At 40.4% G+C, this 26,533-nt stretch overlaps 9 protein-coding genes across 9 annotated transcripts; 2 read left to right on the top strand and 7 right to left on the bottom strand.

The window, feature by feature from the left end:
* Positions 1–3,877: 3,877 nt before the first annotated feature.
* Positions 3,878–6,412, bottom strand: MED7 (Mediator of RNA polymerase II transcription subunit 7; the record flags this gene model as incomplete). Its single annotated transcript, XM_064829267.1, has 3 exons — positions 3,878–4,839; positions 4,895–5,510; positions 5,567–6,412. The coding sequence occupies 3 exons, from the start codon at positions 6,410–6,412 to the stop codon at positions 3,878–3,880; spliced, it is 2,424 nt and encodes an 807-aa protein (XP_064686469.1).
* Positions 6,413–6,611: 199 nt separating this feature from the next.
* ATC70_010044 (uncharacterized protein) lies at positions 6,612–8,421 on the bottom strand (the record flags this gene model as incomplete). Its single annotated transcript, XM_064829266.1, has 4 exons — positions 6,612–6,657; positions 6,712–6,813; positions 6,878–8,316; positions 8,401–8,421. The coding sequence occupies 4 exons, from the start codon at positions 8,419–8,421 to the stop codon at positions 6,612–6,614; spliced, it is 1,608 nt and encodes a 535-aa protein (XP_064686468.1).
* A 245-nt stretch (positions 8,422–8,666) lies between these two features.
* On the top strand, positions 8,667–9,461 carry BUD32 (serine/threonine-protein kinase bud32; the record flags this gene model as incomplete). Its single annotated transcript, XM_064829265.1, has 6 exons — positions 8,667–8,734; positions 8,796–8,919; positions 8,985–9,032; positions 9,100–9,146; positions 9,207–9,322; positions 9,445–9,461. The coding sequence occupies 6 exons, from the start codon at positions 8,667–8,669 to the stop codon at positions 9,459–9,461; spliced, it is 420 nt and encodes a 139-aa protein (XP_064686467.1).
* Positions 9,462–9,527: 66 nt separating this feature from the next.
* ATC70_010042 (uncharacterized protein) lies at positions 9,528–10,842 on the bottom strand (the record flags this gene model as incomplete). The annotated part of the gene is made up of 4 exons (XM_064829264.1): positions 9,528–9,584; positions 9,639–9,889; positions 9,957–10,494; positions 10,552–10,842. The coding sequence occupies 4 exons, from the start codon at positions 10,840–10,842 to the stop codon at positions 9,528–9,530; spliced, it is 1,137 nt and encodes a 378-aa protein (XP_064686466.1).
* A 4,792-nt stretch (positions 10,843–15,634) lies between these two features.
* ATC70_010041 (uncharacterized protein) lies at positions 15,635–16,909 on the top strand (the record flags this gene model as incomplete). Its single annotated transcript, XM_064829263.1, has 6 exons — positions 15,635–15,698; positions 15,759–15,830; positions 15,895–16,091; positions 16,143–16,263; positions 16,324–16,685; positions 16,748–16,909. 6 exons carry the CDS (start codon positions 15,635–15,637, stop codon positions 16,907–16,909), a joined length of 978 nt encoding a protein of 325 aa, XP_064686465.1.
* Positions 16,910–17,167: 258 nt separating this feature from the next.
* On the bottom strand, positions 17,168–18,862 carry ATC70_010040 (uncharacterized protein; the record flags this gene model as incomplete). The annotated part of the gene is made up of 5 exons (XM_064829262.1): positions 17,168–17,810; positions 17,873–18,091; positions 18,158–18,293; positions 18,407–18,572; positions 18,818–18,862. The coding sequence occupies 5 exons, from the start codon at positions 18,860–18,862 to the stop codon at positions 17,168–17,170; spliced, it is 1,209 nt and encodes a 402-aa protein (XP_064686464.1).
* Positions 18,863–19,529: 667 nt separating this feature from the next.
* On the bottom strand, positions 19,530–21,376 carry ATC70_010039 (uncharacterized protein; the record flags this gene model as incomplete). Its single annotated transcript, XM_064829261.1, has 4 exons — positions 19,530–20,748; positions 20,811–20,892; positions 21,172–21,303; positions 21,373–21,376. 4 exons carry the CDS (start codon positions 21,374–21,376, stop codon positions 19,530–19,532), a joined length of 1,437 nt encoding a protein of 478 aa, XP_064686463.1.
* A 1,202-nt stretch (positions 21,377–22,578) lies between these two features.
* Positions 22,579–23,240, bottom strand: FIS1 (mitochondrial membrane protein; the record flags this gene model as incomplete). The annotated part of the gene is made up of 3 exons (XM_064829260.1): positions 22,579–22,692; positions 22,750–23,044; positions 23,098–23,240. 3 exons carry the CDS (start codon positions 23,238–23,240, stop codon positions 22,579–22,581), a joined length of 552 nt encoding a protein of 183 aa, XP_064686462.1.
* A 1,546-nt stretch (positions 23,241–24,786) lies between these two features.
* ATC70_010037 (uncharacterized protein) lies at positions 24,787–26,467 on the bottom strand (the record flags this gene model as incomplete). Its single annotated transcript, XM_064829259.1, has 4 exons — positions 24,787–25,698; positions 25,763–26,105; positions 26,168–26,257; positions 26,310–26,467. 4 exons carry the CDS (start codon positions 26,465–26,467, stop codon positions 24,787–24,789), a joined length of 1,503 nt encoding a protein of 500 aa, XP_064686461.1.
* Between the last annotated feature and the right edge of the window lie 66 nt (positions 26,468–26,533).

Below are 26,533 nucleotides of genomic sequence, written 5' to 3'. Positions count from 1 at the left end.
CATGATTATGAAGCGGTGATCCTACTCAGTCCCTACAAAGTAGTTTTTCGGCACTATGTAATCAATAGGTTAGTCAACATGGCTCATACGTCCAACAAGATAATAACTTACTCGCACAGTTCACCAAGGTCTGCATGTATCAAAGATAGTGTGGCCTTTTTCTAGCATGGACCAAGAGACGTAGAGAGGACCATGGATTTGTAAGGCATTGTATGTAGCAGTAGTAGAGGCCAATAGACAGTAGAGTATTTGATTTAGATGACCATATGTAGAGAGAGAGAGCCCAAATGTCTTGTAGTGAGTTTGCTTGTATAGAGTATTTTGCTTGTTGTAGAGAGATGAGATGAAGAAGAAGAGGGAAAAGCTGTTGAAACAAATCCCTATTTATATCCTTCTCATCGACTTTTGTGTGAGTCCAGTCTCCTTGCCACACTTAAATTCGTTTCCTTTTACTTTTCTTCACAATATACTACTTTGAGCGCGTGAAAATAGTACCATTTTGACGCTTGACACTTGCTCTATTTGATCGTTTTTGTCCGAGGCTTTCAACTGTTTTCTGTCTCGAGTTATGTCCATTTTGCTACTTCAAAAAGTCCTTTTTCCACCTTCACATGAAACGAGTTCCCCCATCTCTTCCTAGATGTAATTAACAGACAACTTCTCACGGGCTCAGCCTCATCAGAAAGTAAACAAAAAATGTCATTTGACACTGAAACAAATGCAGCTGGTTGCTTGATTAAGTAATCTTTCTCTACCCCCCCCTTAGTTTCTCTCTCCAAAATCACACAGTTCCCAATCCATCTCTTCTGTTGTTTGTATTCGCCATAAACTCTCCATCTAATTGGACAATACAGGATGATAAGGTTGGGTTACTTGTTGCTTACATCATCTTGGAGCCAGTGCAGTTGATTCTGGATCAAGAGACAAGTGTACATCTCGGAAAGCAAGAGTATCATATGAATATTACTGCGGCTATCTCCATGGAATGGAACATAATGGATTGTTTTCGAACCAGTGCAGGTCATCTTGTTTCCAGCTATCATGGTTGCTGTCAATGATGTCAATCAAGTGTTTGCGCTACTAGATATCATCAATATGCCCACATCTACATAGTGAGTTGGTCATTCTCGTGTATCATTCCTGCAACCTGTTTTTAGTTCTTATGCCAAGAGCATGCATCTCATAAAGAGTCAACACATTTCATATCATTTTTTTAGGAATCGTCCTCTTTTAGAAGGTACTCGGATCATGCAAGATCAAAATAATTCATTTGCTAAGCAAAAATGAGCTTTAAAAAAATCACATGTAAAGTAAATAAAAGGACATGAATTGAAGAGAGATAAGCAAGTAAATGGCCAATTTGTGGTCAAAGGGAGGATATTTTATTAGAAGGTATGTACATCATTAGAAAGCAAATCGCTTGAGGAATCCAATGGTACTATTTTCAGGGTTCTAAGTAAAGTACACATCGCGAAATTCATCAAACAAGGCCGTGGGATTTCCAAAAGAAAGAGGTTTCTGAATTAAACTTCACCTGCAATATTATTTTTGTCTGTGTGCTATTCTGTTGCTTTGGATCATGTCACGCTCCTCCTATGTCACCAGCCTGTCCTTTTTGGGTCTCATGTTGCGTACACTATCTATTTGGGAAGGAGCCTCACTTTCTCGTATAATTGTTTCTGTAAATATCATTACAGTTATATTATAGGGCTTTGAGGAATTAAGGGGAGTCTTCTAGCCAGCCAAAAAGGATTACAATCCCGCTCGACTTTCTGTCATGGTTCGTTGATTTTGGATCCTTTTGCGATTTGATCGAGTTATTTTAGAAGATTCGACTATGAAAGTTGTTGTGATCATCCTTTACAGCCTTAAGATATCTAGAAGAACTTTTCAATGCGCATCCAACTGTGTTGGGTGTAATAGATATTTTGATTGAACTTGTTGAGCAATTTATGAAATTATGAAATGACGTTTTTGGCGAAAATGTCGAGATTTTATATATCAAGGTCTCACAAACATAGTTTCAGAAGTTGCCCTGAATCAAGAATTAATATCATCATAACATAATAAATGTTCAGTCCTTAGACACTTTACAACCCTAATATGGAACCTGAATTTCAAGGCATCTGTCAGGTCTGGCTCATATGAGAATAATGATTTTACAATCAATCAACAAAAACCACTGTTAGTTCTACCCTCTTTCCTCTGCTCAATGCTGTCAATGTTTTATTTGAACGACGTCTCAGAGCCTCAGAGATTTCACTACTTACTGCAGACATCTTACGCAGCCCATGAATCATCAATAAATGTCCAGACTAACGTTATTAAATATAGAATGCAAGACGATGTCATTATGAACGATATAGAATGCAATAAAATACCATTATAAACGATAGCTTTATGGCCTGCCGCCTACTTTTCATACGCTTCAAGAGCATTTACTACTGTATTGCAGTATGAAAAGGGCGTTGAGTTTGCCAGCTGGCCCCACAAGCCAAAATTAACTCAAATCCAGAATCATAGTTTGTTCCAGATTGGACAAATCTTGATGGTTTTGGATTCAGTTAAGCTATTTTTGCAGATTCGACTAAGTAAAATATGATGATCACCCTATGCTTCCTTAAGCAAGGTCCCTGGTGGTAGGGCGAAGTGGTAGAAACTCCCGTATGCCAACGGGAGGATCCCGGTTCAAATCCCAGTGAACGCATTTTGATTAATTATTTACGGTCGTACTGATGTCCTCGTTTGGTGAATGTTCTCTTATCCAGTATCTCTGTATGACAACTTAGCATGATTGTATTGGCTTTAAGCGTCGCACCTTGTTTGTAGTAGATTTCTTTCCCAACTTCCTTTCCATAATTTATTCCCCATCATGACCGACATTGGGTCCACCAACCGTCTTTTCTATCACTCAGTATGACATTTAAAGAACTTTAAACAAAACCTGGAGCTCGTCTCCCCTACAAAAAAAAAATGCTTCCTTAAGCTTTCCTGGAGTACTTTTCAAGGTGCATCCAATGGTACTAAGTAAAATAGATGATTTGAATAAACTTATCAAATGATTTATGAAAACATGAAAAGAGGTTTCTGGGCAAAATGTCGAAATTTTACATATCAAAGTCCCACAAAGATGATTTCAGAGGTCGCTTTGGATCGATAGAAACATTTTGATTCAAGATATACCATAGTAAAAGTCTCCGTTTTCAAGGTGAAAAACGCGATCGTTTGATTTTCGATGAAAACCATGAGGGGGTACCTCATGCTTTTTGGTCGAATTTTGTTCATGTTTTTTTTGATCCCCAAAAAGTTGAGCAAAGGTATCAGGAAGTAACTGCCAGATGAGAGCAAGTGTTTGGGTCCTATTATGACAATCTAAAACGACCTTGGACGCGAGAAAACGCAGCTCAAATGCATTCAAATTTTGTTGTATTATGGACACTAAGGACTAAAAAGTGGAAATACCAGTATGCTGCTTACCCATATATGAAGTAGCTACGTGTATGGGTGTAGAGCATCACATAAGAATCAGATCCATAGATAAAACGAAGAGTTTTCATGTGTAAATGAAGGGCCAAAATGAAAGTAGCAGTATTTAATAACGACAGTGCACTCGGTAGCGCCTGCTCCTGCGCAAGTTGATTCTCACCGAAGCGAAGCAAAGATAGAGAGCTATCCGAGGCACAAACACTCGTATAAATAATAGGTTATTGTAAATTAACCGAAATAATGGTATTGTCATCCGACTACATGTCGCAAGTGTCTTTTTATTTGATTCCGTTTAATAATAATATGTATATATTTGGAAGTATGTTGAATTTACAACGTCAAAAATGATTGTTTGGTCTATATTTATAAGTGTGTGTGTGGTTGAAATAATCTATGAAGAGGAAGAGGGAGGAGGAGGGAAACTATGTTGGGTTGATCCTAATGACCCTATACGAAACACGCCTTGTTGTTGCTGTTGTTGTTGCAATTGTGTCTGCTGTTGCTGTTGCTGCTGCTGCTGTTGCTGTTGCTGCTGTTGCTGTTGCTGTTGCTGTTGCTGTGATTGCTGTGCTTTATCATCAATGGAATGTCTTCGCTGACGTTTTGTAATCGTTTGAGGGCCCCAACGAGAAGTTGCAAATGTGATGGGTCTACCATTCGATCCGCCTCCACTTTGCTGGATTGTAGGTGCTATATTGACCATATTTCCCGATCCAGAAGATCGCTTGTACATCATACCTTGCGCTGTGTTAAGATTAGACCCCATCGTAGGCATGGGGCTCTGTTGCAAAAATGGATTGGGTTTCTTTCCTCCGTTGATATTCATTCCCATACTGTTACTAGTTGTGTTTGTATTCGATTTCTGTGTTGCCACTGTCGTGTTTGAGTTGCCGCTACGATTTCTCTTCTTTATCACATCTGTTTTGAGACTTAAAGGTCGAACAACGCCATGCAACTTTAAGAATAGACCACATGCATTACATAAGGGCTGGCCCTCGGGATTGCGACGCCATAATGGTGTGGTGGTGGTACTACAATTGGTACATTTTGTGTTGGAATTGCTGCTGCTACCGCTACTACTGCTACTACTGCCACCAGTGGTATTGGTGTTACTGCTTGTTGCGTTGTTATCTTTCTTGTTATGAAGAGGAGTTTCCTCTTGCAATGTCTTATCTTGATTAACTTGCTGTTTCGGACTAGAGCTCAGGGTTTCGAGATTGTTTGGGGATCCGCCAATCGATGAAGATGATGTTTGTTCGTGTAATCGAGACAGTGAATTAGTACTGTTGCCATACGATGTACCTAGTGATGAAGCAGCACCAGGTGAATGGCCACTGGGTGTCAATAGTACATCTACGAAACAAAATGAGTACAAGGTCAATAGATCAACATTGTTTGATTTCTGTACCTTGGGACTGGGGTAGTGGAAAACTAGTTGACAAATGAGAGATGGCCGGAGCTTCGTTGGAATTCTTGCTGATTAACATATTTCCATTATTAGAAGTCGTTGATGTAGATGTAGGTACATTGGAGGGCGATGTGCCAGCAACCGCCACAGCTGCTGCTGCAGCGGCGGCGGCAGCAGTGTTTCCGTTTACATAATACATAGTCAAAAGATCTTCAAAACTCATTGCGCCGGCATTGTTGCTCTGTGCTGGAGAATAAGCAGCAGGAGATGGCGTGTTTTCATTGGGTGTGGATCCGAAGAAGGCAGCTTGTTGAGATTCAGGTAGTGTCGACCCTAATTGAGGAAACAGACCAGAGGTGGTTGGACTTTGTTGTTGCTGCTGCTGTTGCTGATTGAGAAAGTGATTTTGCATACTGCTGCCATGGTTACTGTTGTGATAGCTCGGTACAGATTGACTGAAATAATTGAAATGAGTAGACTCCACAGATGTGGATGGTTGAAATGATGAAGCTGTCGACAGTGGTGAAATTGTCGAATCACGATAATCCTCTGACATGTCCATATCTGCAGGAATGGTGATACTGTTGGTACCGTATACATTGGAAAACATGTTTTGCTATACAAATCATGTTACTAAAACCTTCCCTCAGTCCCTTTCACTTCAAAACTCACATTGGTACTGTTGCCAGTGCTTGTATTGCTACTGGTGCTATTATGTCGATTCATGTTGCTGTTGGTAATATTAAGGCTGCTACTATTACTATTCAAGCTGGTCATATGGAGGTTAGCAGGCGTCGATGCTCTGGCAGAACCATACACCATCACATTTCGCTTTTGCTCATGGAGCTGCTGCACTTGATGGTGGTATTGCTGCTGTTGATATTGCAACTGCTGCTGTTGCTGCTGTTGCTGCTGTTGTTGTTGATGATGATGCTGATGCTGCTGTTGCTGGTGGTGCGATACAGTGTTGTGGTGGTTTGCCATTGCATTGCCCATGAAATCCAGCATATACGGAGGAGCAGAGGAACTAAGCAACGTTGTTGTATCATCTGGAGGAGGAGGCGACATGGTATTTTCTTCCATTTCATCATCTTGCTGCCCGTATTTCATCTTCTCTTTCTCAGCGGCTTCAGCAGCTTCGGCTTCAGCTTTTTTCTTCTTGTTCAGCGTCATTGCCATCATTCTCCAAGTCAGGTTTTCCAGTCTCGAACCGTTGGGCAATGTGTCTTTTGCCTTTGTATATAATCTCCACACTTGTGTAGCTAAAGGATCCTCCTTTTTGCCCTTTTTATCGTCCTCAGCATCACTGTCTTCCTCATCGCTATCTTCAATCATCGCTTTGGGCTTCCTGGGAGGAAACAATGAATCTGATAACAGAGCAGCTGTAACAGCAGGAGGCGTCTTTGGTGATAAAGCAGCTGCTGTTCTGTCCAAAGCGCCCTTTTTCTTCAGTTCGTTGAGTTGGAGCTCTGAATATTTGCTCTTTGAATCCGACGATTCAAAGCTTGAATTTTGCATGACTCAGTTGTAATGTGTGTGGTGATGTTGTCAGTGTAAATGTGTGTATGTACAATCAATGCTATTTTCAACTAGGATGCAAGATTTCTTGATTGAAAGAAAAAATTGAAAAAGGAAAGAAAAGAGAAAAAGAAAAACGATACACAAGAAACATATTATTGCGATAACCAATCATGACTAAACATCGTTGGTTTAAAAACTAGAGGTTATTTTTATTCAACTGTATGATGGAGTTCACAGCACACCTGTAAAACATGCGTGAGATTCGAGCTTCCCATGAAAATCACCCGATAACTTACATCCAGATTCGAGTCTTGTACAATTTGAACAGCTCTCTGACTAGCTCTCGAAAATCAACTCTCTTTTCAGCGACAAAGTAAAAGGTAAGCTTGCGTCTATCCCTGTAAGATCATCGTCAATCAGCCAAAATCGCCATATCGCTCAAAAACGCTCGCTTTTCCATACCATTGGTACTCGGCGTCTACCACTTGCATGTTGAGTTTCTTTTGCTTGATCTTGGACTGGCACACCATCAATGCCTTTGCCTCGTCTTGTCCCTTTGCCATTAACAGTGTAATTTCATCTGATCTTGCTTGTCTAAACACACACTTTACATATATTTCGTTGGGTAAATACTTTTTCTTTTCCTCTGTCGAAGGGTTCTGATTATTATTGTTTTTTAATTGCGAGTAGAATATCTCCAATTGTTGTCTAGTAATGTTCTCCATGGTAATCTTGCCGAGATCTCTGCCTCGATCTGCTTCGACAAGGACCAAATCGTGCTCTTTGATGTGGTTTGTCCCTTGACTATAGAATACATCTGATCTGCCCCCCTTGAATTCAACGACATAGAAAATGGCATCATTCAGGGTGTCCGAATCCAGTCGAGTGCCTTTGCCCATGTCATCTACCTTGATCATTTCCGAGTTGCTAGGTTGTGGTATAATCATGTTGTTGGTAGAGGGCGGTGAGAGTCTTTCTCGAACAGCTAGATCAGATACGATGTCCTGGTGAGGTTGAAGTTGCTGACTAGAAGAGGAGATGGAGGCAGAGGGATGATGAAAGGATGCTGATGGATGCTGATTATTAGCGTAGCTGGTACTATGAGCTGGCCCAGCAAGTGAATGTCGTCTTTGATTCATGAAAAAGGATGATGATGCTAATGTATGCTGTTGTTGCTGTTGCTGCTGCTGCTGCTGCTGCTGCTGCTGCTGCTGGTGGTGGTGGTGTTGTTGTTGTTGTTGTTGTTGTTGTTGTTGTTGTAGTAGTTGCTGCTGGTGATAATTAGTACTTTCCATAAATGTCGTTGAAGGCGGTGCAAGAGAAAATCGTCTCATTCTATCTCTAATTCCAATCATCTGCTCATCTTCTTGATCTAACAATGAGGGTGGTATCAAGGAGGATCTTCTACCACTGATGTTGTTCGCTATGGTCCATTTCTTGGCATCATCTTCTTTCAAAGAAGGGTGCCAGATATCCATGATGGCAGCAGACGATTTTGATCTCATTCTCTTGCTCTCCTCTTGCTGCTGTTGCTGTTGTTGATGATGATGATCCTCCTCCTCGTCATCTTCTTGCATGATTGTGTCCAGAAAGAGATGATGATGGTTAAACATCTTTGCGTCGTCTTGCGTGAATGAATAGGACATGGATCTCTGCTCACGATAAAGGGGCTCTTCGGATACTTCAGGTAACATTGGCACAGAGGCGATATCTTCAAACAATGTATGAATAGCTGAGTTTCTTCGAATGGGCGGAAAAGCATAATCGCTGAATCGTGTTTGCTGCTGAACTTCAGCTGGATGAGGCAAGGTTGTACTTGATCTTCTGCTTGGATTCCATCCGCTCAAGTCTGTAGTATCTTGTGGATGCTGCTCATTCCTAAAGTCCTCATTGAACAGAGGCTATATAACATACATGTGGTCATTTTTTTTTTTTTTTTTAAAAAAAGGAGGTTCAAATGTATGAATTACAAATAGGATACTTACACCTGAGATGGGTTTAGACATGTAAACGATTCGAGAGAGTGGTTCTAATACAAAGAAAACGAGAGAAAGAAAGCAATAAAAATGAAAAAAAAGGGAAGAAAGAGAGAGAGAAAAAGAAAGAGCTTAAAGGAGAGAAAAGAGAATATTTGTACGCCCAAAACCAACCTTTTGAATCCAAACAGGAGAGAAAATTATTATTTTCATTTGATTGTGGGTTGGTCACACGCATTCGCATTTTTTGTTGTTGTTCCCTTATTACATATAAAATGTCACTGTCTATCAACACAAAGGGAACTGCAGCCAAGATTGTATCTGAAGAGGTCCAGCACAAACGGTAGGTAACCACGACAACGCATGCTCAGACAGATGTTTGATGCTTTGTGCGAAAATTACAGATATATCACTGTTTGGAATCGTACAACAGAGTTTGATGATGGTCGCGTAATCCAGTGGGACGTAGTAGGTCATAGTACTCCTGAACCAACATTTTGTGTTGTATTTACATTTGATACCAAAACAGTAAGGCGTCTCGAAAGTTGCATGATTTTTATGCTGCATCTCTTTGACTGTATTGTGAATCATAGAAAACGACCTGTATTCTCAAGGAATATGCACAAGGCACTAATGAAATTGTAATTTGCAGTTGATTCATGTACATTTTTGTTATGCAAAAAGCTTAAACTTTAATGATATATATAGAAATACACTTGTGTAGCAGGTTCATATGATAGACGAAAGCATGCAAGGTAATAATTAGCGCTTAATTTGTTCCTGTTGCTTTACATTCATTATTTTGCCCTTGATAGCATCACTCAAGCTGCTCAACATGAACTCTCAGAAGAGGCTCTGTTAACAGGTGGTCAATGGATCAATTTGCTTCCTTCTGATTATAATGAGGATGGTGTCAGTGAATTGAAATGGGGTAAAAATAGATTTATTCCCTTCCTTTGCCTAGACCCCATCAAGGACGAGAATCCCATGGCGAGAGATGCAGAAGAATACATGGAAGTTGTACATGATGTCGCTATCAAAGACCTCAAAAAGTTTATTACAAGAGCTGAAATGATGCTTCCCTCTGTCCAAACGTGCTGGATGGCATTGAGCTATCTCAAGGAACATGATCTGCTCTAAAGAATATCTGAGGGTTTTGTCAATTTGACCAATTTGATTAAACGGTCGTTATCCTGCAAAACAATATGAATAAACCGTAGATGAATAGACACGAAAAGCAAACGTACCTTTTTCAATTGATTCAACTCCTTTTGCAAAGCAAACAGAGATTTGTCATTGCTAGGCTTCTTTGTCAACTTGTTCATATACGCATCTAAATCCTCTTCTCCTGCTGCTGCGTCGCTGTCTTTGTTTGTTTGCGCTTCCTTCTTGTCCGCTATTTCCTTTGTAAGCTTTGCAATGTCTATTTCGGCTTGCTTTTGCTTTCTCACTAAATCCTCGTGTGTATCTGCTTTCTCGACCTTCTTCTTCTTTCTGGCTATATACACACGCATTTATGCAGCAGATGAGCACATCAGACCATAAACAGACACAATGATGCTTACATGTTTTGTCGTACAGTTCCTCATCGCTGTCATCGTCATACATGATCTTGAGATCCTCTCTTCGTCGCTTGGCATCCTCCACTGCCATTTTTTCTGCCTCGACACTCAACAAACTAGCATCTCCTGATTTATCTAGACTGGCCTCAATGTCCTGTATGCTGTTCTCTGCCCCATTATCCTCTTCATCGTCGTCTTCCTCTTTAGCATCCTCTTGAAAGCCCCATGAAATGCCTTCTGATACCACATTTTCTGTCTGATCTGACTGCAATTCGCCTCTCGCTTTAGCAAGTCGTTTCTTGAGAGCAATCTGGCGCCTCTCTTCTGCTTCTGCTTCAGGGTCGTATGGTTTCTCTGAATCGAAAATACACAATCGCGTACTTTCTCCAAATCGAATCTGATCGCCTGGCTTTAATTGCACGTATTCTCTGGCAGGAATAGGGTTTTTGTTGACTTTGGTACCATGCGCACTGTCCATGTCGTAAATGTATGCATCACCATCGTGGTTGAATTGTATGATGGCCTGGTAGCGAGATATTGACTATTCATATAGGGTGAGTACGTACAGTGCATTGACAACCACGCAATGACAACTTACTGGATGCTCCATTGGAATATCGCAAATGGGTAATCTACCAATGGTAACAAATTCTTTACGAGGCCCTTGTATGGTCTCTAAGCTAGCACCATTCTTTAGTATTTCTAGTCGATACTTGTACGTTGGTTGAGCACTCCATGATGGTTTCTCGTATTTGAGAGGTGGAGGTTGCGGTAATCGCTTAGCGTTTTCTTGTGCTGGTGGTGCTGGTGGTGCTGGTACCGGTGCTTCTGCCTTTTGTTTCTTTTGTGCAGGAAGGGAAGGCACTGCAAATTCTTTGGAATCACTCATGTTTTTATATTACAGAAAAGAAAGAGAACGTTTCCTCATGGCTGGCTTAAATTTTTTTTTTTTTATATATATATAAATGCATGCGTCCATCAACGGCAATTGAAACGAGAGAGATACTGATCAAGGAAATGTCGTGATTCAAGACTTTTCTATAGTGCCAGACTGCAGTTGTATTAACCTAGTTGATGGAGAAGCTACAGAACTCTCTGTGCTTGTTGAATGAGAGATTAAATCAATGATCCAACGACTGATCATGGCTTTGTTTGATGTAAACAGCACAGCATCTGTTTCTGCTCGCAAAAGACACTCAATTTCAGTAATTCAAACAAGTGGCATGCACTTTCCCTCTGCAAGCACATTTATTGAATACCCTTCACTCTTTCTTTTGTCAAAAAAAGCAGCTTGTAATCTACATACCATACCATACCAAAACTTTGAGCTCAAAACGAGACATTGCACAATACAAGCCTGGCACAAGGACATTATCATCAAAAACGCCATACAAAGCCTTGATGCACTCTCTTTCCTCCATGATGGAGTTGCTATTAGACGAATGCCTCATGGCATCTGCTCCAGTGGCTCCTTTTGACTCACTTTATTTGGTATTGCTGATCTTACACTCAGATTCAAAGAATTTGCAGTCTGCTACAACATGACACATCCTGTATCTTTGGAGATCGTAAGCAAATTGTACAGAGCACTGTATGTCAATGTACAGAGATGCCTAAAAACAGATACAATATATTTTATTTGTAATGGCAGCTACGTCAAAGCATTGGATAGCTACATTGGATATATGACGAAATTGAAAAAGCATATTCATGCTGGTGCTGGAGCGTATGATCGCAAGACCTTTGAAGATGTATTCGTCCTCACTTGAAAGTAGACAAGTATTTCATGCGTGATATCCATGCTCAATTGAAGCATTTAACTGCCAAGTACAATACGCTATCTTTCTGTTGCATCTAAATATAAAGTAAGCTCATTCGAAACATTTTTATTGTTGATGTGCACAGGAAATTTTGATCTGCCACAATGGCTTCGATCTTGCCAGCAGCCAAGATTGTTAATTTTATCTTCGCTCGGCGTTTTGTTCTAATTTGTTTAAATTGGAGCTTTTTGGACATGATTCGACCTATTCTGCCAGATTTGACTATATAAACAGTGATGATTACCCCATACTTCCTAATGCATCTTTGGAGTAATTTTCAAGGCGCATTCAATGGTATCAGGTAATATAGATGTTTTGAATAAACTTATTGAGCAATTTATGAAAATACGAAAAGAGGCTTTTGAGGAAAATGTCAAGATTTTGCATATCAAAGTCCCACAACGATGATTTCAGGCGTTACGTTGAATTGATAGAAACATTTTGATTTATAATATACCATAATAAAAGTCTTCATTATCAAGGTCAAAAACGCGCTCGTTTGATTTTCGATGAAAATCATGAGGTATCCCTCGTGGATATTTGATCGATTCTCGACGATCCCAAAAAAAGTTGAGCAAAGGTGTTAGACTGTTGCTGAAAGATGAGAGCAATCATTTGGTGCTATTCTGGAAGTCTAAAACGGCCTCAAGCACGAAAAATCATTACCCAAATGCATCCAGATTTCACTGCGTTTTGCTTATTTATGACTAATAATAGCTAGTAATACGACTATATTGATTGCCATTTTATGAATTGTACTTGATGATACTTATGTGTAGTATCGTAGAAAAAGCAAATTCACAGTTATAGTTCGCTTATGGAGGGCTTCCATGTGATGACAAAAAGGGCTAATCTTGTAGTGTATTTCTTATATGATAATATGAATCCTCTGGCACTTGGTAGACCCAAAGTTTATATCACATGTGCAGTATCATACATCTGTTCAGTGCATACGTACAAACCCTGTATCAAAAAAGGAAATAGAGTGGAACACTGGGATACAGATCATAGAGGAGGTATTCTACGGATCCATTCGTTGGTTATAAAAATATCATCTTATTTACATTGAATGAGTTGCGAACCCTCATCAGGTCAACTGAAGCATTTATTCAGTATCCGTTGCATCAAGGTTCTGTTGAGAAAAATTAGTTGCATATTTTTTTTTTACTTCTGAGAGCTTTTCATTGAAGTAGTAGAGAAAGCTTTCCTCAACCGATGCCGCTATATCAAGTTTATGATGAACAAGAGAATTTAGGGTTTCATTTGACTCACATCCAAGACAAATGAGGGTATAACAGAGGTAGACGTCTAAAATGTTGAAGTGTTGTATTCGATTTGGGATATAATAGATGTGAGTACACAATAGAGATACATCGCGTAAGTAATGAAAAAACAATAGAGCATTACAAATGCAATGCGCAAAAATGAATAGGATGAGTTTGCTGTCTTTGGAGTCAAGTGCTGATCTATCCAAAATGTCCTTTCGCTAACACACAGAAGAATGCTTGACAAACCAATGTGTGCTTAAGATGAGAATCGCCAAAAACTGGTACGTAAGAGCTGTGCCAAATCCGGTGGAGCGTGTGGTGGCTATCAACTAGGAAAACAGACTGATTCAGACTTTTGCAATAAAAGAAGTTTTTCAAGATGAATAGATATTATCATGTTTTGGGGAAGCACCCAGTGACGTGAGATGTTGCAATATCAGTGTGGATATTTTATCAGGAAATACCCTTTTCTTTCCTTCATCTTTGCTTCTCTTTTATATTTTGTTTATTGATTGATCCGCGTACACTGAGAGTAATAGGTCAGAGTGAAGAGGCGGGTGCAATTGAGAAGAAATACTATAAGAACATAAAATACTAACTAATCTAAACTAGAGAACTATCTAAACTATCTAAACTACAAGAATGGATTTGATCCTCTTCCACTGCCTGGCGAACAGTGGAGCGGATATTCACCAGAATCGCCTCAGGGACAAGGATGGTGTTGTCAAATACAAATCGCACATGGGCAAGCCATATTTGAGACAGGGTGATGAGTAGGATTCTGTATGGACGGATGTCTTTGACTTGGGAGTACCAGATACCAGAAAACCCCAGGGACAGAAGAGCCTCTTTGATGTCAGTGATAGTGGTGGTGGGCCAGAGAAATTCTTCTCTTTTCAACTTTACAATCTGAAATGGTGGTAAAAAAAAAAAAGCCTACATTATTAAAGCTCAAGGGAAGCACCACGATACCTCTAGAAACAAGAGTCAAACAAGAGACCCTGATGGTTTGCTGGTGGATCAAGCACAAGAGTGGAGCAATTATAAAAAAAAAAAAAAAGTCATTGATAGCTACTTCACCAACAGCGCTGATGTTTGGGAGTAATCCTCAGACGAATTCCACAAGGAGATGGTTGATATCCAGGTGCTCTTGTCGCAAACTGATCGAAACACCTCGCCTACCGAGAAGCTTCGTGCTGGCTATTGTAAACGCTTGCTGGATTTTTTACAAAGAAGACAGGATCAAATCGCAATTCATCAAGTATTATTTCAAGCAGGAGCTCAACCACCGTCTGCAAGTGAACGCAAGAAGATTGGTACAGCAAGCGTGTTCGCCAGCAAATGCTCTATCAATCGAACAAAGTAGAATAACGGAAAGCGAAACAGTGGAGAGAATTATGGTTTGTATTCATGCCAGCTTAGAATGATGTCTGAATATCATTTTTCCTAACTGAGCACTTAAAAGGCAAAACGAAGCAATAGTTCCATGAAGGGGCCTTCAACTTCCAGACGACGTATTATCGAGGAAACTAGTGACAACTAGAACGTTGGAATCAATAATGCTGATCAAGACCTAAGCTTCAACAGCGTAGATAAACACCCTACTACACGCATTCTATGATTACTATGCAGAAGATCAGATTGAAGGATGGAGGAATGACGGAAGCAGAAGGCCATACCTGCCGAAGCTATTTGGATTTACAGCCAGTGGAAGTCATTGAGTGGATTTTGCAAGGCAATCTGGTACCAAGTAGTGGGTCGAAATATATGACGATGAATAGAGGTAGCATGAAAACAGTGGGCAAGTTGATCACGACGTCTTCAAAGTTCCTGTGTAGCATGTCGATGGATTTGTACATCATATCAAGGGTGTTTGCGAGCCATACTGTTGTGAACTGTTGTCGTGCAACAGGAAAGAGCAGCGGGAGTTGGTGATGAGAGGAGCTACTGGCTATTCTCATTTACCACATCAACAACCACAACCTTCCTCACTCTTGTTTTGATTTTTTGTAGGAAAAGGTCGACGAAATAATAAACAAAGTTCGACAGAAGAAAAAGAGGAAGCTCTCGCCGACCGCCATTCGTACGACAAGGTATGGGGATGCCAGCTGTCATCCAGGACCCGGTATCTTACTGCTCCAACATAACTCCAGAAGACCTTTACCCTCTCCAATGATCAAGCTTATGAAATATACGACCTGATTCGATTGATCCCAGCGATTGGCACACCTCCATTGACACTTTCATACCTACATGTAGCATATTTTCATATAATCCCTCTCATAACTAAATAAACAGCATTACCAACATAAATAATATTACTGACACTGTCAGTACTATAGGGAACTGTCAAAGTACTGCATGGATAAATATACGCCCATGTCTCCATTGCCATCGAGAGCTACCTCAATTGACAGAGCAGTTAAGGGAGATTAAATTCCTTTTTTAAGCTTCTGCTTACAAACAATGGATGTTTTTTTCCTCTCTTTTTCTTTTCTCTTTTTTTTTTTCCACACATAAATTTCGTTCGTCTTCGATCATCTGCTTCTTTGCGCATGCAATTAATCAATTGAGGTCTTTAATTATAGACAAGATGGACAACAACACGGTAGATATTCATGAGGATTCTGGGCGATACCTACAAGAGTACATTCAAAGTAAATGACGAGTTAAGCTTGATCAATGACCCTTGAATCAAACCCATCTGTTTTCCGTAGGTTTAGAAAATCTTCCGAGCGAAATACAGTACCATTGGGCAGAAATAAGAAATAGATATGATCAGGCCAAAGGTATATGATAAAGCACAAGCATTTGTCATCTGCAACTAATTAATTCGACTTGGAATCAAAATAGCTCCTGAAAGGAGAATCAAGTCTGGCCAACATGATCTCACAAAGATACATAGACAATGGTTTACACAGGAAGTAGACAAGAGAGAAAAGCTCCTGAAGCACCAGCCTGTTATTATTCAGAGAATACAAAACGACTACAACAAACTAGAGGATTTGGCTAACGAAAGAGTCTCATTAGCAGAAGAAGCACTGAAATTAGTAAGTTTGAAGTGATCATCCATTCCCCTACTTTTCTGACGATTTTATCAGGTCGATCGGCACTTGCTACGACTCCAAAGGGACCTCGACAAGCACGATCAAGATCATCCCGAGCATGCTCCAGAACCATCGCTTACAACGCGTAGTTATACTATACCACATGGTAGAAAAAGTATGGTTTGTTTTGTTTGTTTAGAACTGCGCACAAACATTGCAGCTAAATATTTGGTAGGTATATTGACAAATTTGGATGACTACCAAGGTGAAGAGGACGAAGAAGATGACATTGAAGACGAGGAAGAGGAGGCAGAGGATTTGGATCATGATGAGAATGAACAACACGAGGAAGAAAAGGAGCAAGAGCAAGTTGTGCAAAAACCTATAAAATTAGTGGCAGAGGACAAGATCGAGCCTAAACCAATTACTGTTGTGCATACACCGCCTGTCAAAATAGACTCTGACATTCAGACTATTATGGCGAATAGAAATCAGAAAAGAAAGAAGAAGGAGGCCCGTGAATCAGACAAAGGCGAGCCTCTGTATTGCTTCTGCCAGCAAGTATCTTATGGGGAGATGGTGGCATGTGATGGCGAGGTAACATGTTCTATAATGACAAGTTTACTTTCTGTTTTAATGACAAGATGCATCATGTTTAGAACTGTCCCTACGAGTGGTTTCATATGGATTGTGTGGGATTAGAAGAGCCACCAAAAGGTGCTTGGTACTGTTCTGACTGCACAGCTGAAATGCGCAAGCGCAAGTCATCCACTTTGCCTTTGAACAAGAAGATGAAGCGAAAAAAGGATTCCCAAACTTGAACGACCATCACAAACACACCCACTCACATCACTTGTATAAAGAACAACTTTCTGTAAATATCAATTAACCTTACTTTTAATAATAAATATAATCGCTTGAGTCTATATAGAAAAAAACGAGCCATATTTTATTTTGTGACAAAATGTATAATAAAAAAAAAAAAGTGAAAAAGTGTATTTAGAGTGTGTTTGTTGTGGGATAGAGGGGAGGGAGTGATAAAAAAAAAAGAAAGAGCATTAACAAGAGAGAAGGATAAATTATTTAGCTTCACCTTCAACAACGACATTAGAAGCAGCACCACCTTGTAAAGCACCACCAGCAATTAATTTAGCATTGCCTACAACAGCCAAAATTTCGTTCAAGTTGTCCTTCCAGGCACTCAAACTTGTGCTCAATTTCTTCCATTGCTCCTTTCCGAAAACACGATAGATGCTGCGATGAACAATGACAGTTTTGTTGAGTTGATCCAACTTGGCTTCAACGAGACCAGCACGAATAACATCAATCACCCACATCTCGACTTCGTCTTCGGGAATTTGGAGGTTGTTGGCAATCTCAGCATAAGTCAATTCACGAGCGAGGTTCTCGGATCCAAGAGAGGCCAAAGATAATAAACGCATCTTGTGAATATTCTTATCAGCATCCTTGATCAAGCTAGTGTGAGCAGTGGCGAAGGTTTGGTATGTAGACAAGGTACCGTTCAAAAAGACGTCGAGTAATTCGAATTCTTCAGTACCCTTGAGTTTTTGAATAGAGTTGTATTGCAAGAGATCTTCGAAAGCGTAGTAGTTTTCCATGGAAACAGCACGGAGAACAACGTCCTTGGCGAGAGTAGTGGTCTCGGCATCATTTTCATCAAGAATAGCCAATTTCTTTAATGAGAAATCAAGAGCCAACTTGCTATCATTCATACAAAAACGTCAATCATGTGTCGCAGTACTCTCCAGTTACTATCCACTTACTCTTCTCCAGCCTTGAGCAACACTTGGCTCAAATAATCATACAAGTTGCGTTGAGTTTGCTGGTCAATGCCCCATTGCTTGGTCCAGGCATCAATGTATTCTAATTGAGGATAGAGTGATTCGAGTTCATCAGCTTGAGCAGTGGCATCAACTAAGCCGACAAAAGCATTGTAACGAAGAGGTGAGTTACCGGGAAGGGCATTGTACAAGTTGAGTAAGCTATGGATGAGAAATGTGCATCAATATCAAATGTGTTCCAAATTCCTTCTGAATCAAACACTTTACATTTTTTGCTTCAAGCTGGTCTTGTTGCTCTCAGTCTTGGTCAAAGTGTCAACCAAGCCTTCAACAGCAGAAGAAATAAAAGATTGAGGAGCACTCAAAACTGTAACAATGAGCAAGTTGAAAGCACCTTCGACCTCTGTTTGTTGCAATGGTATGTGATTGGTGATAGTGCAGGTGATGATGTGTATGAAAGGTTGAAACAAGCAAGCATTAGTAAAGTGTTTATTTATCAAACTCGCCCATCTGTACCTCTATCGTTCTTGGTCAACAAGATGGAAGCGTCCTTGGCAAGCTCGGCATAGACAGTATCCTTCTTATCAGACTTTTGTAAAGCCCCAATGTGTTGAACATAGGGTGCTTGGGAGTCACCTTCCTCGCCTCTCAATTTGGAGATGTAGAGAGCTAAATCAGTAATCTATGTCGACACAAATGTGTTAGTTACTGTGTGCAAGCTGCTAATTTCTGCTGCGATAGAGAAGAGTCGAACTGTCCATCACTGGTGCTATCTACGTTGTGCTGATTGCAGTATGTTGGTTGATGTTGAGTTGCAACATGTCTATCTAAAGTTCTTGGCTGCGTGCTTTGATGTGATACAATTCGACTTTTTCTTTTCTCTGTCGTTTACAGCAAAAATCACCAATTTACGCGTGAATACATTACTTGATTATCAGCACCACCCTGTACAAAGATATTGCTAGCGGACATGATGTGTAGTATCTATAATATGAAGGGGGAAAAGAGAGAGGGAAAAAATCTTGATAGGAAAGAGGACCGGGTCTGATTATTTTTTCAATAGTGGCTTATCTAAATCGAGGTGTAGAAGCTCAAAGGAAAGAGAGATGTCTGCGGCCATTCAACAGAAGAGCAACCTTTTATTCAGCAATTAAACTATGGCAGAAAGCAGTTTCCAAGCACACGGATTATTTCAAATAAACCTCGGGTGAACATATGCATGGCTCTGAAATCAAGTTCTTTGGTGGGGGGGGGGGGTATTTGACGATGCTTGTCTTCTGTAAACCACTCTTATTTCGAAGCTCCTAATTCGTCAGTCTATAGATGCTTATCCTCAAGACAGTATGACACATCTTTAGTATAGTAAATGATTGAATGTTTTGCGCATTGCACATTCGACGAACGTCCTCACATCATCTGTCATCAGCGCTATCTACCAGTATCCAAGTCGTACAATGATTTCCGAACCAAACAGAAGCATGTTGCAATGGCAGTTTTGGGTCGGCAAAGCTTCTAAAAATATAGACATGTCAAGTGTTCATCCTATATTCTCACGCATCGCCAGAAGCCTTCCCTCCTGGGTCCAATTTGCCTCACTTGAGTACAGCATTTATCCAAGCAAATATTAGTTTATTTATTCTTATTTTGAAGTGGTGGACGGTTTTGCATGTCCATTGGTACCAACATGTGGTGCTGGCTGATGATGGTGGTGGTGAGGAGGTGGATGGTGAGGCTGATTTTGATACACAATGCCAAACTTTCTCTGAAATTTGGCGATTTCTCGACTGATACGCTCCAGGATTTCTATGGACGTCTCTTCTTCTGGTGAATGTTGCTGTACTATGGGTGTGGGTTGATGAGGAAAGTGTTTGTAAGGTATAGGGGTAGATGGGCTGCTGCTGGCACTGGTGGTTGTGGTAGTGTAGTCATCCAGCAGGGGAACCGTAGACGCACTGCTCAGCGAGGAAGAGGTAGAAGAAGTGGATAGAGATCTGGGTCGATTGAATGGAGCCGTAGTTTGTGGGTCTACCTCCTGAAAGAGAGAAAGGGTATGGTTATCAGGATGCTTGGAATTGAGTGTAGGCGGTGGCAGTCTTTTCAGTTCTTCTGTTTGCATCTTGGTAATACATTCCATGATTTGTTTGGCTCTCTTGTTCATGTCGGAAAAGGACATTTTAGAACTGGGATATTTGATCTTGGCAGGCGGCGAGCTTTCTCTCATGGGTCTTCCATCTGCAAAATTCCAGTAAGGCGTGGAGGATGAGGATGAGGATGCTGTGGTGTGATGATGATGGTGTTGTGCTGAAGGAGATCCAAAATCATCCAATATTTGTTGTTGTGGTGTAGCACTGCTGCTACTGTGTCTATTACTGTTGGATTTCGTTTTAGTAGATTTCTTCTCGGTCGATGTTATCGGTGTCGTTGTCGTTGTTGCTGGACTAGGAGAGACAGAAGAAGAAGGAGAGGAAGAAGATGAGGCTTTTTTCACAAGCTCAGGTATCAGTGATGTCGCTGCTGATACTGATGCTGTGGTAGTGATGGTTCCTTGCTCAATTGTATCAGCTGGTATTTTTGTGCGTCGTGACCTCGTTGAGCGTTCCTCCATCACAGGCGATTCTTCTATTGTATTCATCACTGGAGACGGGTGTTCCATCTTTGCCTCCATTAAGGGTGTCTTTGGGGGTGAATGACAGCCAGCTTTGTCAGCGGCTGTTACTGCTGCGGTCGCTTTCTTGCGACGCTTAGCAGAACGTTTTGTGGTGGATGTGGATGTGGATGTGTCTTCCTTGTCGGAGCTGGCCAGAGACGGAGATGTATTAGATGTTGATACCAGACCAGCATTGTACAGACGTTTTGAACTATAGACACAGAAAGATGAATACCAGCATTCCATCCTCTAGAAACAGTATGCACACTTTACCGTCCAGAGGAAGTTTTGACAATTTGATGATTCTCGGGTTGGCATTGATCACAGAAATATTGATCAGGTAATCTTGCTTGAACTAATCCAATGCATTCACAATGCTGCCAAACTTCACATTTATCGCATTGCACCATTAGGCCGACATTGTCTAGAGAGAGAGAGAGAGAGAGAGAGAAAATATGATTCAATATATGCATCACTAGTAGGAAAATAGTGTGGGTACTAGTAGTGCGTGCGTGTGTGTGTGTGTGAAGGCAAGTGTGTGTAAAGTGTGTGATCCCGGGTAAAACATAAATAATAAATATACGAAAAAAAAAGAGAGAGAGAGAAAGAGAATAGATAGAAGGCTACTACTTACGTCCTTGTCCACAGATACACCTCGTTACTGAGCCGGCATCAGAGCTCCTCTCATCAGAAGAATCCTCTGTTACTACTCTGTTGGGTTTTGATTTTTTTGTTGTGTTGGATTTGCGGGTTCTACGACTGGGTGCTTTACGATTGATACCAGGTTACTATTTGACATGAACTCTAGACGATCCAATTTGCACAATCCACTTACACATTCGAGGGTATTTGTAATTTACAAGAAAAGCGGTACTGTTGTGTATGTAGAAAGAGGAAGGATATATATCTTTTTGGTAGGCTGCTATGTGAACGAAGAGAAAGAGGGTATAGAAATAGTTATAGAAAGAAAAGAAACAAGGATGAAGATGACAACAATGCTTTCAACATAAATACAGTAGATGCTTGTTCGATTGATATATGCAACGAAAACGTATTCCAATTACGATTTTCTACAATCGATTTGATAAGAAAGAAAGAAAGAATAGGATGAGTAACTTTTTTTTTTCCAACTTTCTCTTGATGGGCCCAAACTGGTCTTCAATCAATTGAGATGTGGTTTTGATCATGTAATTGGTTGTGTTCCTCATGAGGCTTAATTAAACTAAAATCTTGCGTTTTTGTATGGGCACATTACATTTGCAGCCATCATGGATGAATGATCCCTCAGTTTTCTCGGTAGATGGATGGCCATTGAGCATAATAGCATACAGTTAATCACTGAGGATATGGGTGGCAATAGAAAACAAAATGATGTGATGGAGTAGAAATGACGAAATTTATATAAACAACAGATGTTTGACACCGGGAAACTCCTCCGAAGACTAACAGATATTATTGGTTAGTTTGATTATCAAGGCTTCTTTTCACTGCTTTTGGAGCATAACTAGCCTTCAGGGTTTTGTTGACCTCTACGACGACAAGAGAGTTCTTCGGGGCGAGAGGCCAGGTTGAGGTTGGATACGATGTACCTTGTAAATGTGCCTCTGACATTAAGGGCACCTTTGGTATCTCGATTCCAAATCTAATGTGCTTGCTAGCATCACTGAAATAATGCTAGTGCTGCTACACTTACAATGTCGGCACCATCATTCTCTGGACATTGCGGGCACAATTTCAAAGGGCAAATGGGGTAGATACGTCCTATTCAACCCCTTGGTATAGCCTCCCTTGACATTAAATGATTGGGGACTTACTAGGAGGTTCAAGATCAGGACATCCACTTGCCCTATGCAAGACATGAGATTCATCGTTCAAGCAGACTTTGATGCTTCAAGTATTACTATGACTACCATCCTCTCTAAGAACGCCGGTTGGTATTCTCGTCTTTTGTTTTCGGCAATGACGAGAGACATAATTTAATATAAAGACACAATGGCAGGATTGCAATGTACATTACTTGTGGCGACTGACACGAGGATTGTTAGAGTATCGAAGTTGAGGTCTTCTGGGGGGGGCATTTGCAGCAAAAGACAGAAGTGCAGAATTCGTCTGTTGGAATGACGATGACTTTGGTAGCAATACCTCTTTGTACCTTCTATATTGATCAAATGATATATAAGCATTAATGAATCAAATCTCTTTCAGTGCATACCTTGATAGGCACTGGCGCGTGCTTTTTTATCGTTACTCGGATTGTTATATCACTGTAGGCGACCACTGTACGTCTGTTATTATCTTGGTCGTGCAACTGTCTACGCTGGGGGGGGGGAGGACTTGTCTTCTTCTTCCGTTGCTTCTTCAATGATGTGTTGGCAAATTTGAGGGGTTCATCTGTGTTTGTTCGGCGAAGAACAACAAGAGCCATGAAATCATTTGCTTGGTTTCTGTTTAAATTGACATACGGTTTGTTCTCTCTGTGACGGAATGAGCACATGTAAGTATAGATTCTATCGAGCATCTATGAGTAACTGCTGTAAATGTCTGTCTACGTTGGACCTACTGTTCATGCTGGGCACTGATTGACGCCAAATAGTCCACGACATCACCATTGGAGCATGGCTTGGCTGTATTCAAGGCGACGCAGCTTGGTTCAATATTGGCGTTTTGACGACTTTGCAGATCTCTCCTGCGTACCCAGTCCATGTCAGATCATACTAGAAAACTTGAACACAAAAGCGTCGTCGTAGCAAATCAGAGATTAATAGCCCTTTTCCAAGAACATAACATATCTAATTCAAGCGATTTCTTGTCAACTATCTAGTTGTGGATTAAGTGGTTTGTGGTATCAAGGCAACATTTGGTAACATTGATTTTAAGAGGGTTTTTACCGTAGCGAAGCAAACCTGCAAAACCATAGTCATCAAGCAGTAAATTTGGCTTCTTGGTTTCAGTATCAAGAAGCTTACCACCAACATAGCGCATCAAAATTTGCATGACTTAGCTTTACCAAAACCAATGTGCTTCTTACTCGAGTTAGAAGTTGCCATGTTGTAGAACTGCTCTTCCAGAAAAGTACTGCTGCCAAAGATATGATTCATACCGCGTAAATAAAAGCTATAAATCAATACATAACCAAATTTGACAACTTTCAAGCTTCATATCTTGACATGTAGACCTTTCTGAGCCACCCGGATAACGCCAAACAATTGCACTTGAGTAGTAGCAACTTCCTGATGCCTTTGCTCAACTTTTTGAGCCAAAAAAAAAAAAATATGGTCAAAAATCGACCAAAAAGCATGAGGTACCCCTCATGGTTTTCATCAAAAATCAAACGGTCGCGTTTTGCACCCTGAAAATGACGACGTGTACTATGGTATATATCAGATCAAAATGTTTCTCTCGATCCAAAGCAACCTCTGAAACCACTTTTATGAGGTTTTCATATGCAAGATATGGCTATTTTCGCTAAAAACTTCATTTCAAATTTTATCAAATTGCTCAGTAATTTCAGTTGAAGTATCTATTACAATTATTACCATTGGAAGCGACTTGAAAAGTACTCTTAGAATGTATTAGGAAGCATCTGATGATAACTATAGTTCGTATAGTCAAATATCGCAAAACAGATTAAAGAAGTCGAAAAAAAAACGAAATCTGTCCAATCTTGAACAGACAACACTAACTGAGTTTCAAATAATTTTGGCGGCGGCGACAGCGGCGCTGTTACTATCTGGCTCAAATGCGTTTCTGATGATGATAATGATGATTACGATGCTGATGAAATGGGGATCATGGAATTGAACGTACAATTGCTTAGCTCAAGAGTTTTTTTTTTTTTTGAAAATTTTCCTTCTAAAGGTGTCTTTTGCGATGACAATCTCTGCATCAAAAGAGCAATATCAGCAATTGGATACCTCCTCCTCCAGACTCTGATTTTAGGATGGCTAACATCTGTAGTCAAATGCCAAAGCTGGTCTTTTCATCTCGACATCTTTGTTCATCATCATCGCCCAAACAACAACCATCATTCATTGCAATGTCAAGTAAAGATGGGTAAATGGATATAATTTTATTTTATGATAAAGAGAGGGTATGTATAGTAAAATATAAATAAAGAAAGGTTTTCTAAAGGTTTTCTAATTTTTTTCTCTTTTTTAAATTTTGAGGTATCAATGTATATAGTATGGGTGAATTGTTGATTTGTAATGGTATATATATATATGACATGTAAGTGTGTTAAAGTTGGAAATTAGAACTCCCATTTGTTCAAGTTTTCATCCATAAAGAGCTCCACCATGCTCTTGACTCTACTACCAACGGGTCCTCTAGGCTTCATCTCCTTGATGCGGGAGGCAAGCTCGTATTGAGATAGTTTGGATGAAGGTCGTCTGGCAACAACATCTTGTGTATTACCAACAGGTGTAGAGGTTTGAATGATGGTTTCAAAACGAAGCCTCAGTTGATCTACTTCGGGCGTTTCAGGTCTAGGTAAGGAGGCAATGGAAGTAGGAGAAAATGAGGATCGACCACTATTGCAAAGCAAAGGTACTGAGCTAGTGTTGATGGCACTTGTTTGTGTGGATGATGCAATCATCATATCCTTTTTGCTGGTAGTTGCAGCGACTTCTGCATCATGTTCATCCGTAGCTGCACTAGAACAAGTAGATGGGTAAGAGACAATATGTTGTTCTTGGATCATGGCAGTATCAGATGGAGCTTCCTGAGCTTCAGCATGTTCAACAGCCTCCTCAAATGGTCTTGTTGTTGTTGTTGTTGGCGTAGGTGTAGATGGTGATGACAAGGCCTCTTGTTGGATCTCTGGCTTGATCTCCTCTGTTTGCTCCTCTTCTTTGACGCTATCAATCTTTTCTGGGGCAGCAGAAGCAGCAACTAATACAGGCCTCTTTTCTGTGAGTCGACTTGGCTTTCTTGTGCGTCCAGTCAATACAGAAACAGGCGGCGTATTTTTGATAACACCTCCTTTGGATGTGGTACTCAATAACCTTTTTGAGGATGATGCTGCTAGTGTAGATGCTACCAGGCTACCTCTTCTTCCACTTGCTGGTTTCATGCCGTCATTTACTCTTTTCGTTGGTGTGACAGAACTGGTGGCAGGTGTCTTTACTTTAGCTGCTGTTGCTATTGCTGATGTAGGACGAGTCTATATTTATTGAAATGAAATTTAGGAGCTGATATTTAGTAAAAAAAAAAGCACGTTGACTTACAGTTACAGGTTTTGCTTTTACATTAGCATTTGGAATCTTGCTACGGTTACTAGTAGATACGGCAGGCTTTCTAGCAGCAGTGGCTAGAGGACGAGATGGAGGTGATTGCTGTTGAGCTGTCGTACCGCTACGCACTGGTTTTCGTTGAGAGGAATTGTCTGAAACGTTTACTGATTTGGGCTTTTGTTGTTTCTTTACTTTGATTGGAATACTGGAGCTGCTCGTACTACTGGTAGTGGAAGTGTTCTTTTCTACCGACAAATCATTCAAAACCAGGTTTTTGAACCAGCCTACTTGGTGCTGAGCATTTTCCACTGTGCTTGCATGTACAAATGTGCCACGTCTACATGTATCCCTCATTTGAGTTCCAAGTGTCCCATGCACAGATTTCCAATTCACTCTTACCTTTTTGAAAGAGATGCAGTGCTGCTTGTGATCTGAGACCAATCTCTGATTGCATTTGAGCCTTCTAAAATAAAACCATAGACAGGCAGGCTGCTTCTTTGTGTTAGAGAGCTGATAGGATGTGTCTGCTTATAAGGCTTACGTTTTGCTAATGGTCTTGTCCAATACCTCCAGCGATGTTGCTGCAGTCAGGTCAAATTGCTGTTCATACACAATCTTGACTTTCAAGGTGGTTGATATTTTGTTTAAAATATCGTCCTTGACGTTCAAAGAGATGATGCCCAACGTTTGTTGTGTCATGCTTGTAGAAACTAGAAAGAGAATGAAGAGAAAGAGAATGTTTGGTATGCATTTTGAGGTATTTTA

Source organism: Mucor velutinosus (assembly GCF_035048745.1).
Source record: "Mucor velutinosus strain NIH1002 chromosome Unknown tig00001563, whole genome shotgun sequence".
Classification (NCBI taxonomy): Eukaryota; Fungi; Mucoromycota; class Mucoromycetes; order Mucorales; family Mucoraceae; genus Mucor; species Mucor velutinosus.
This window is presented reverse-complemented; position numbering and strand designations above follow the sequence as displayed.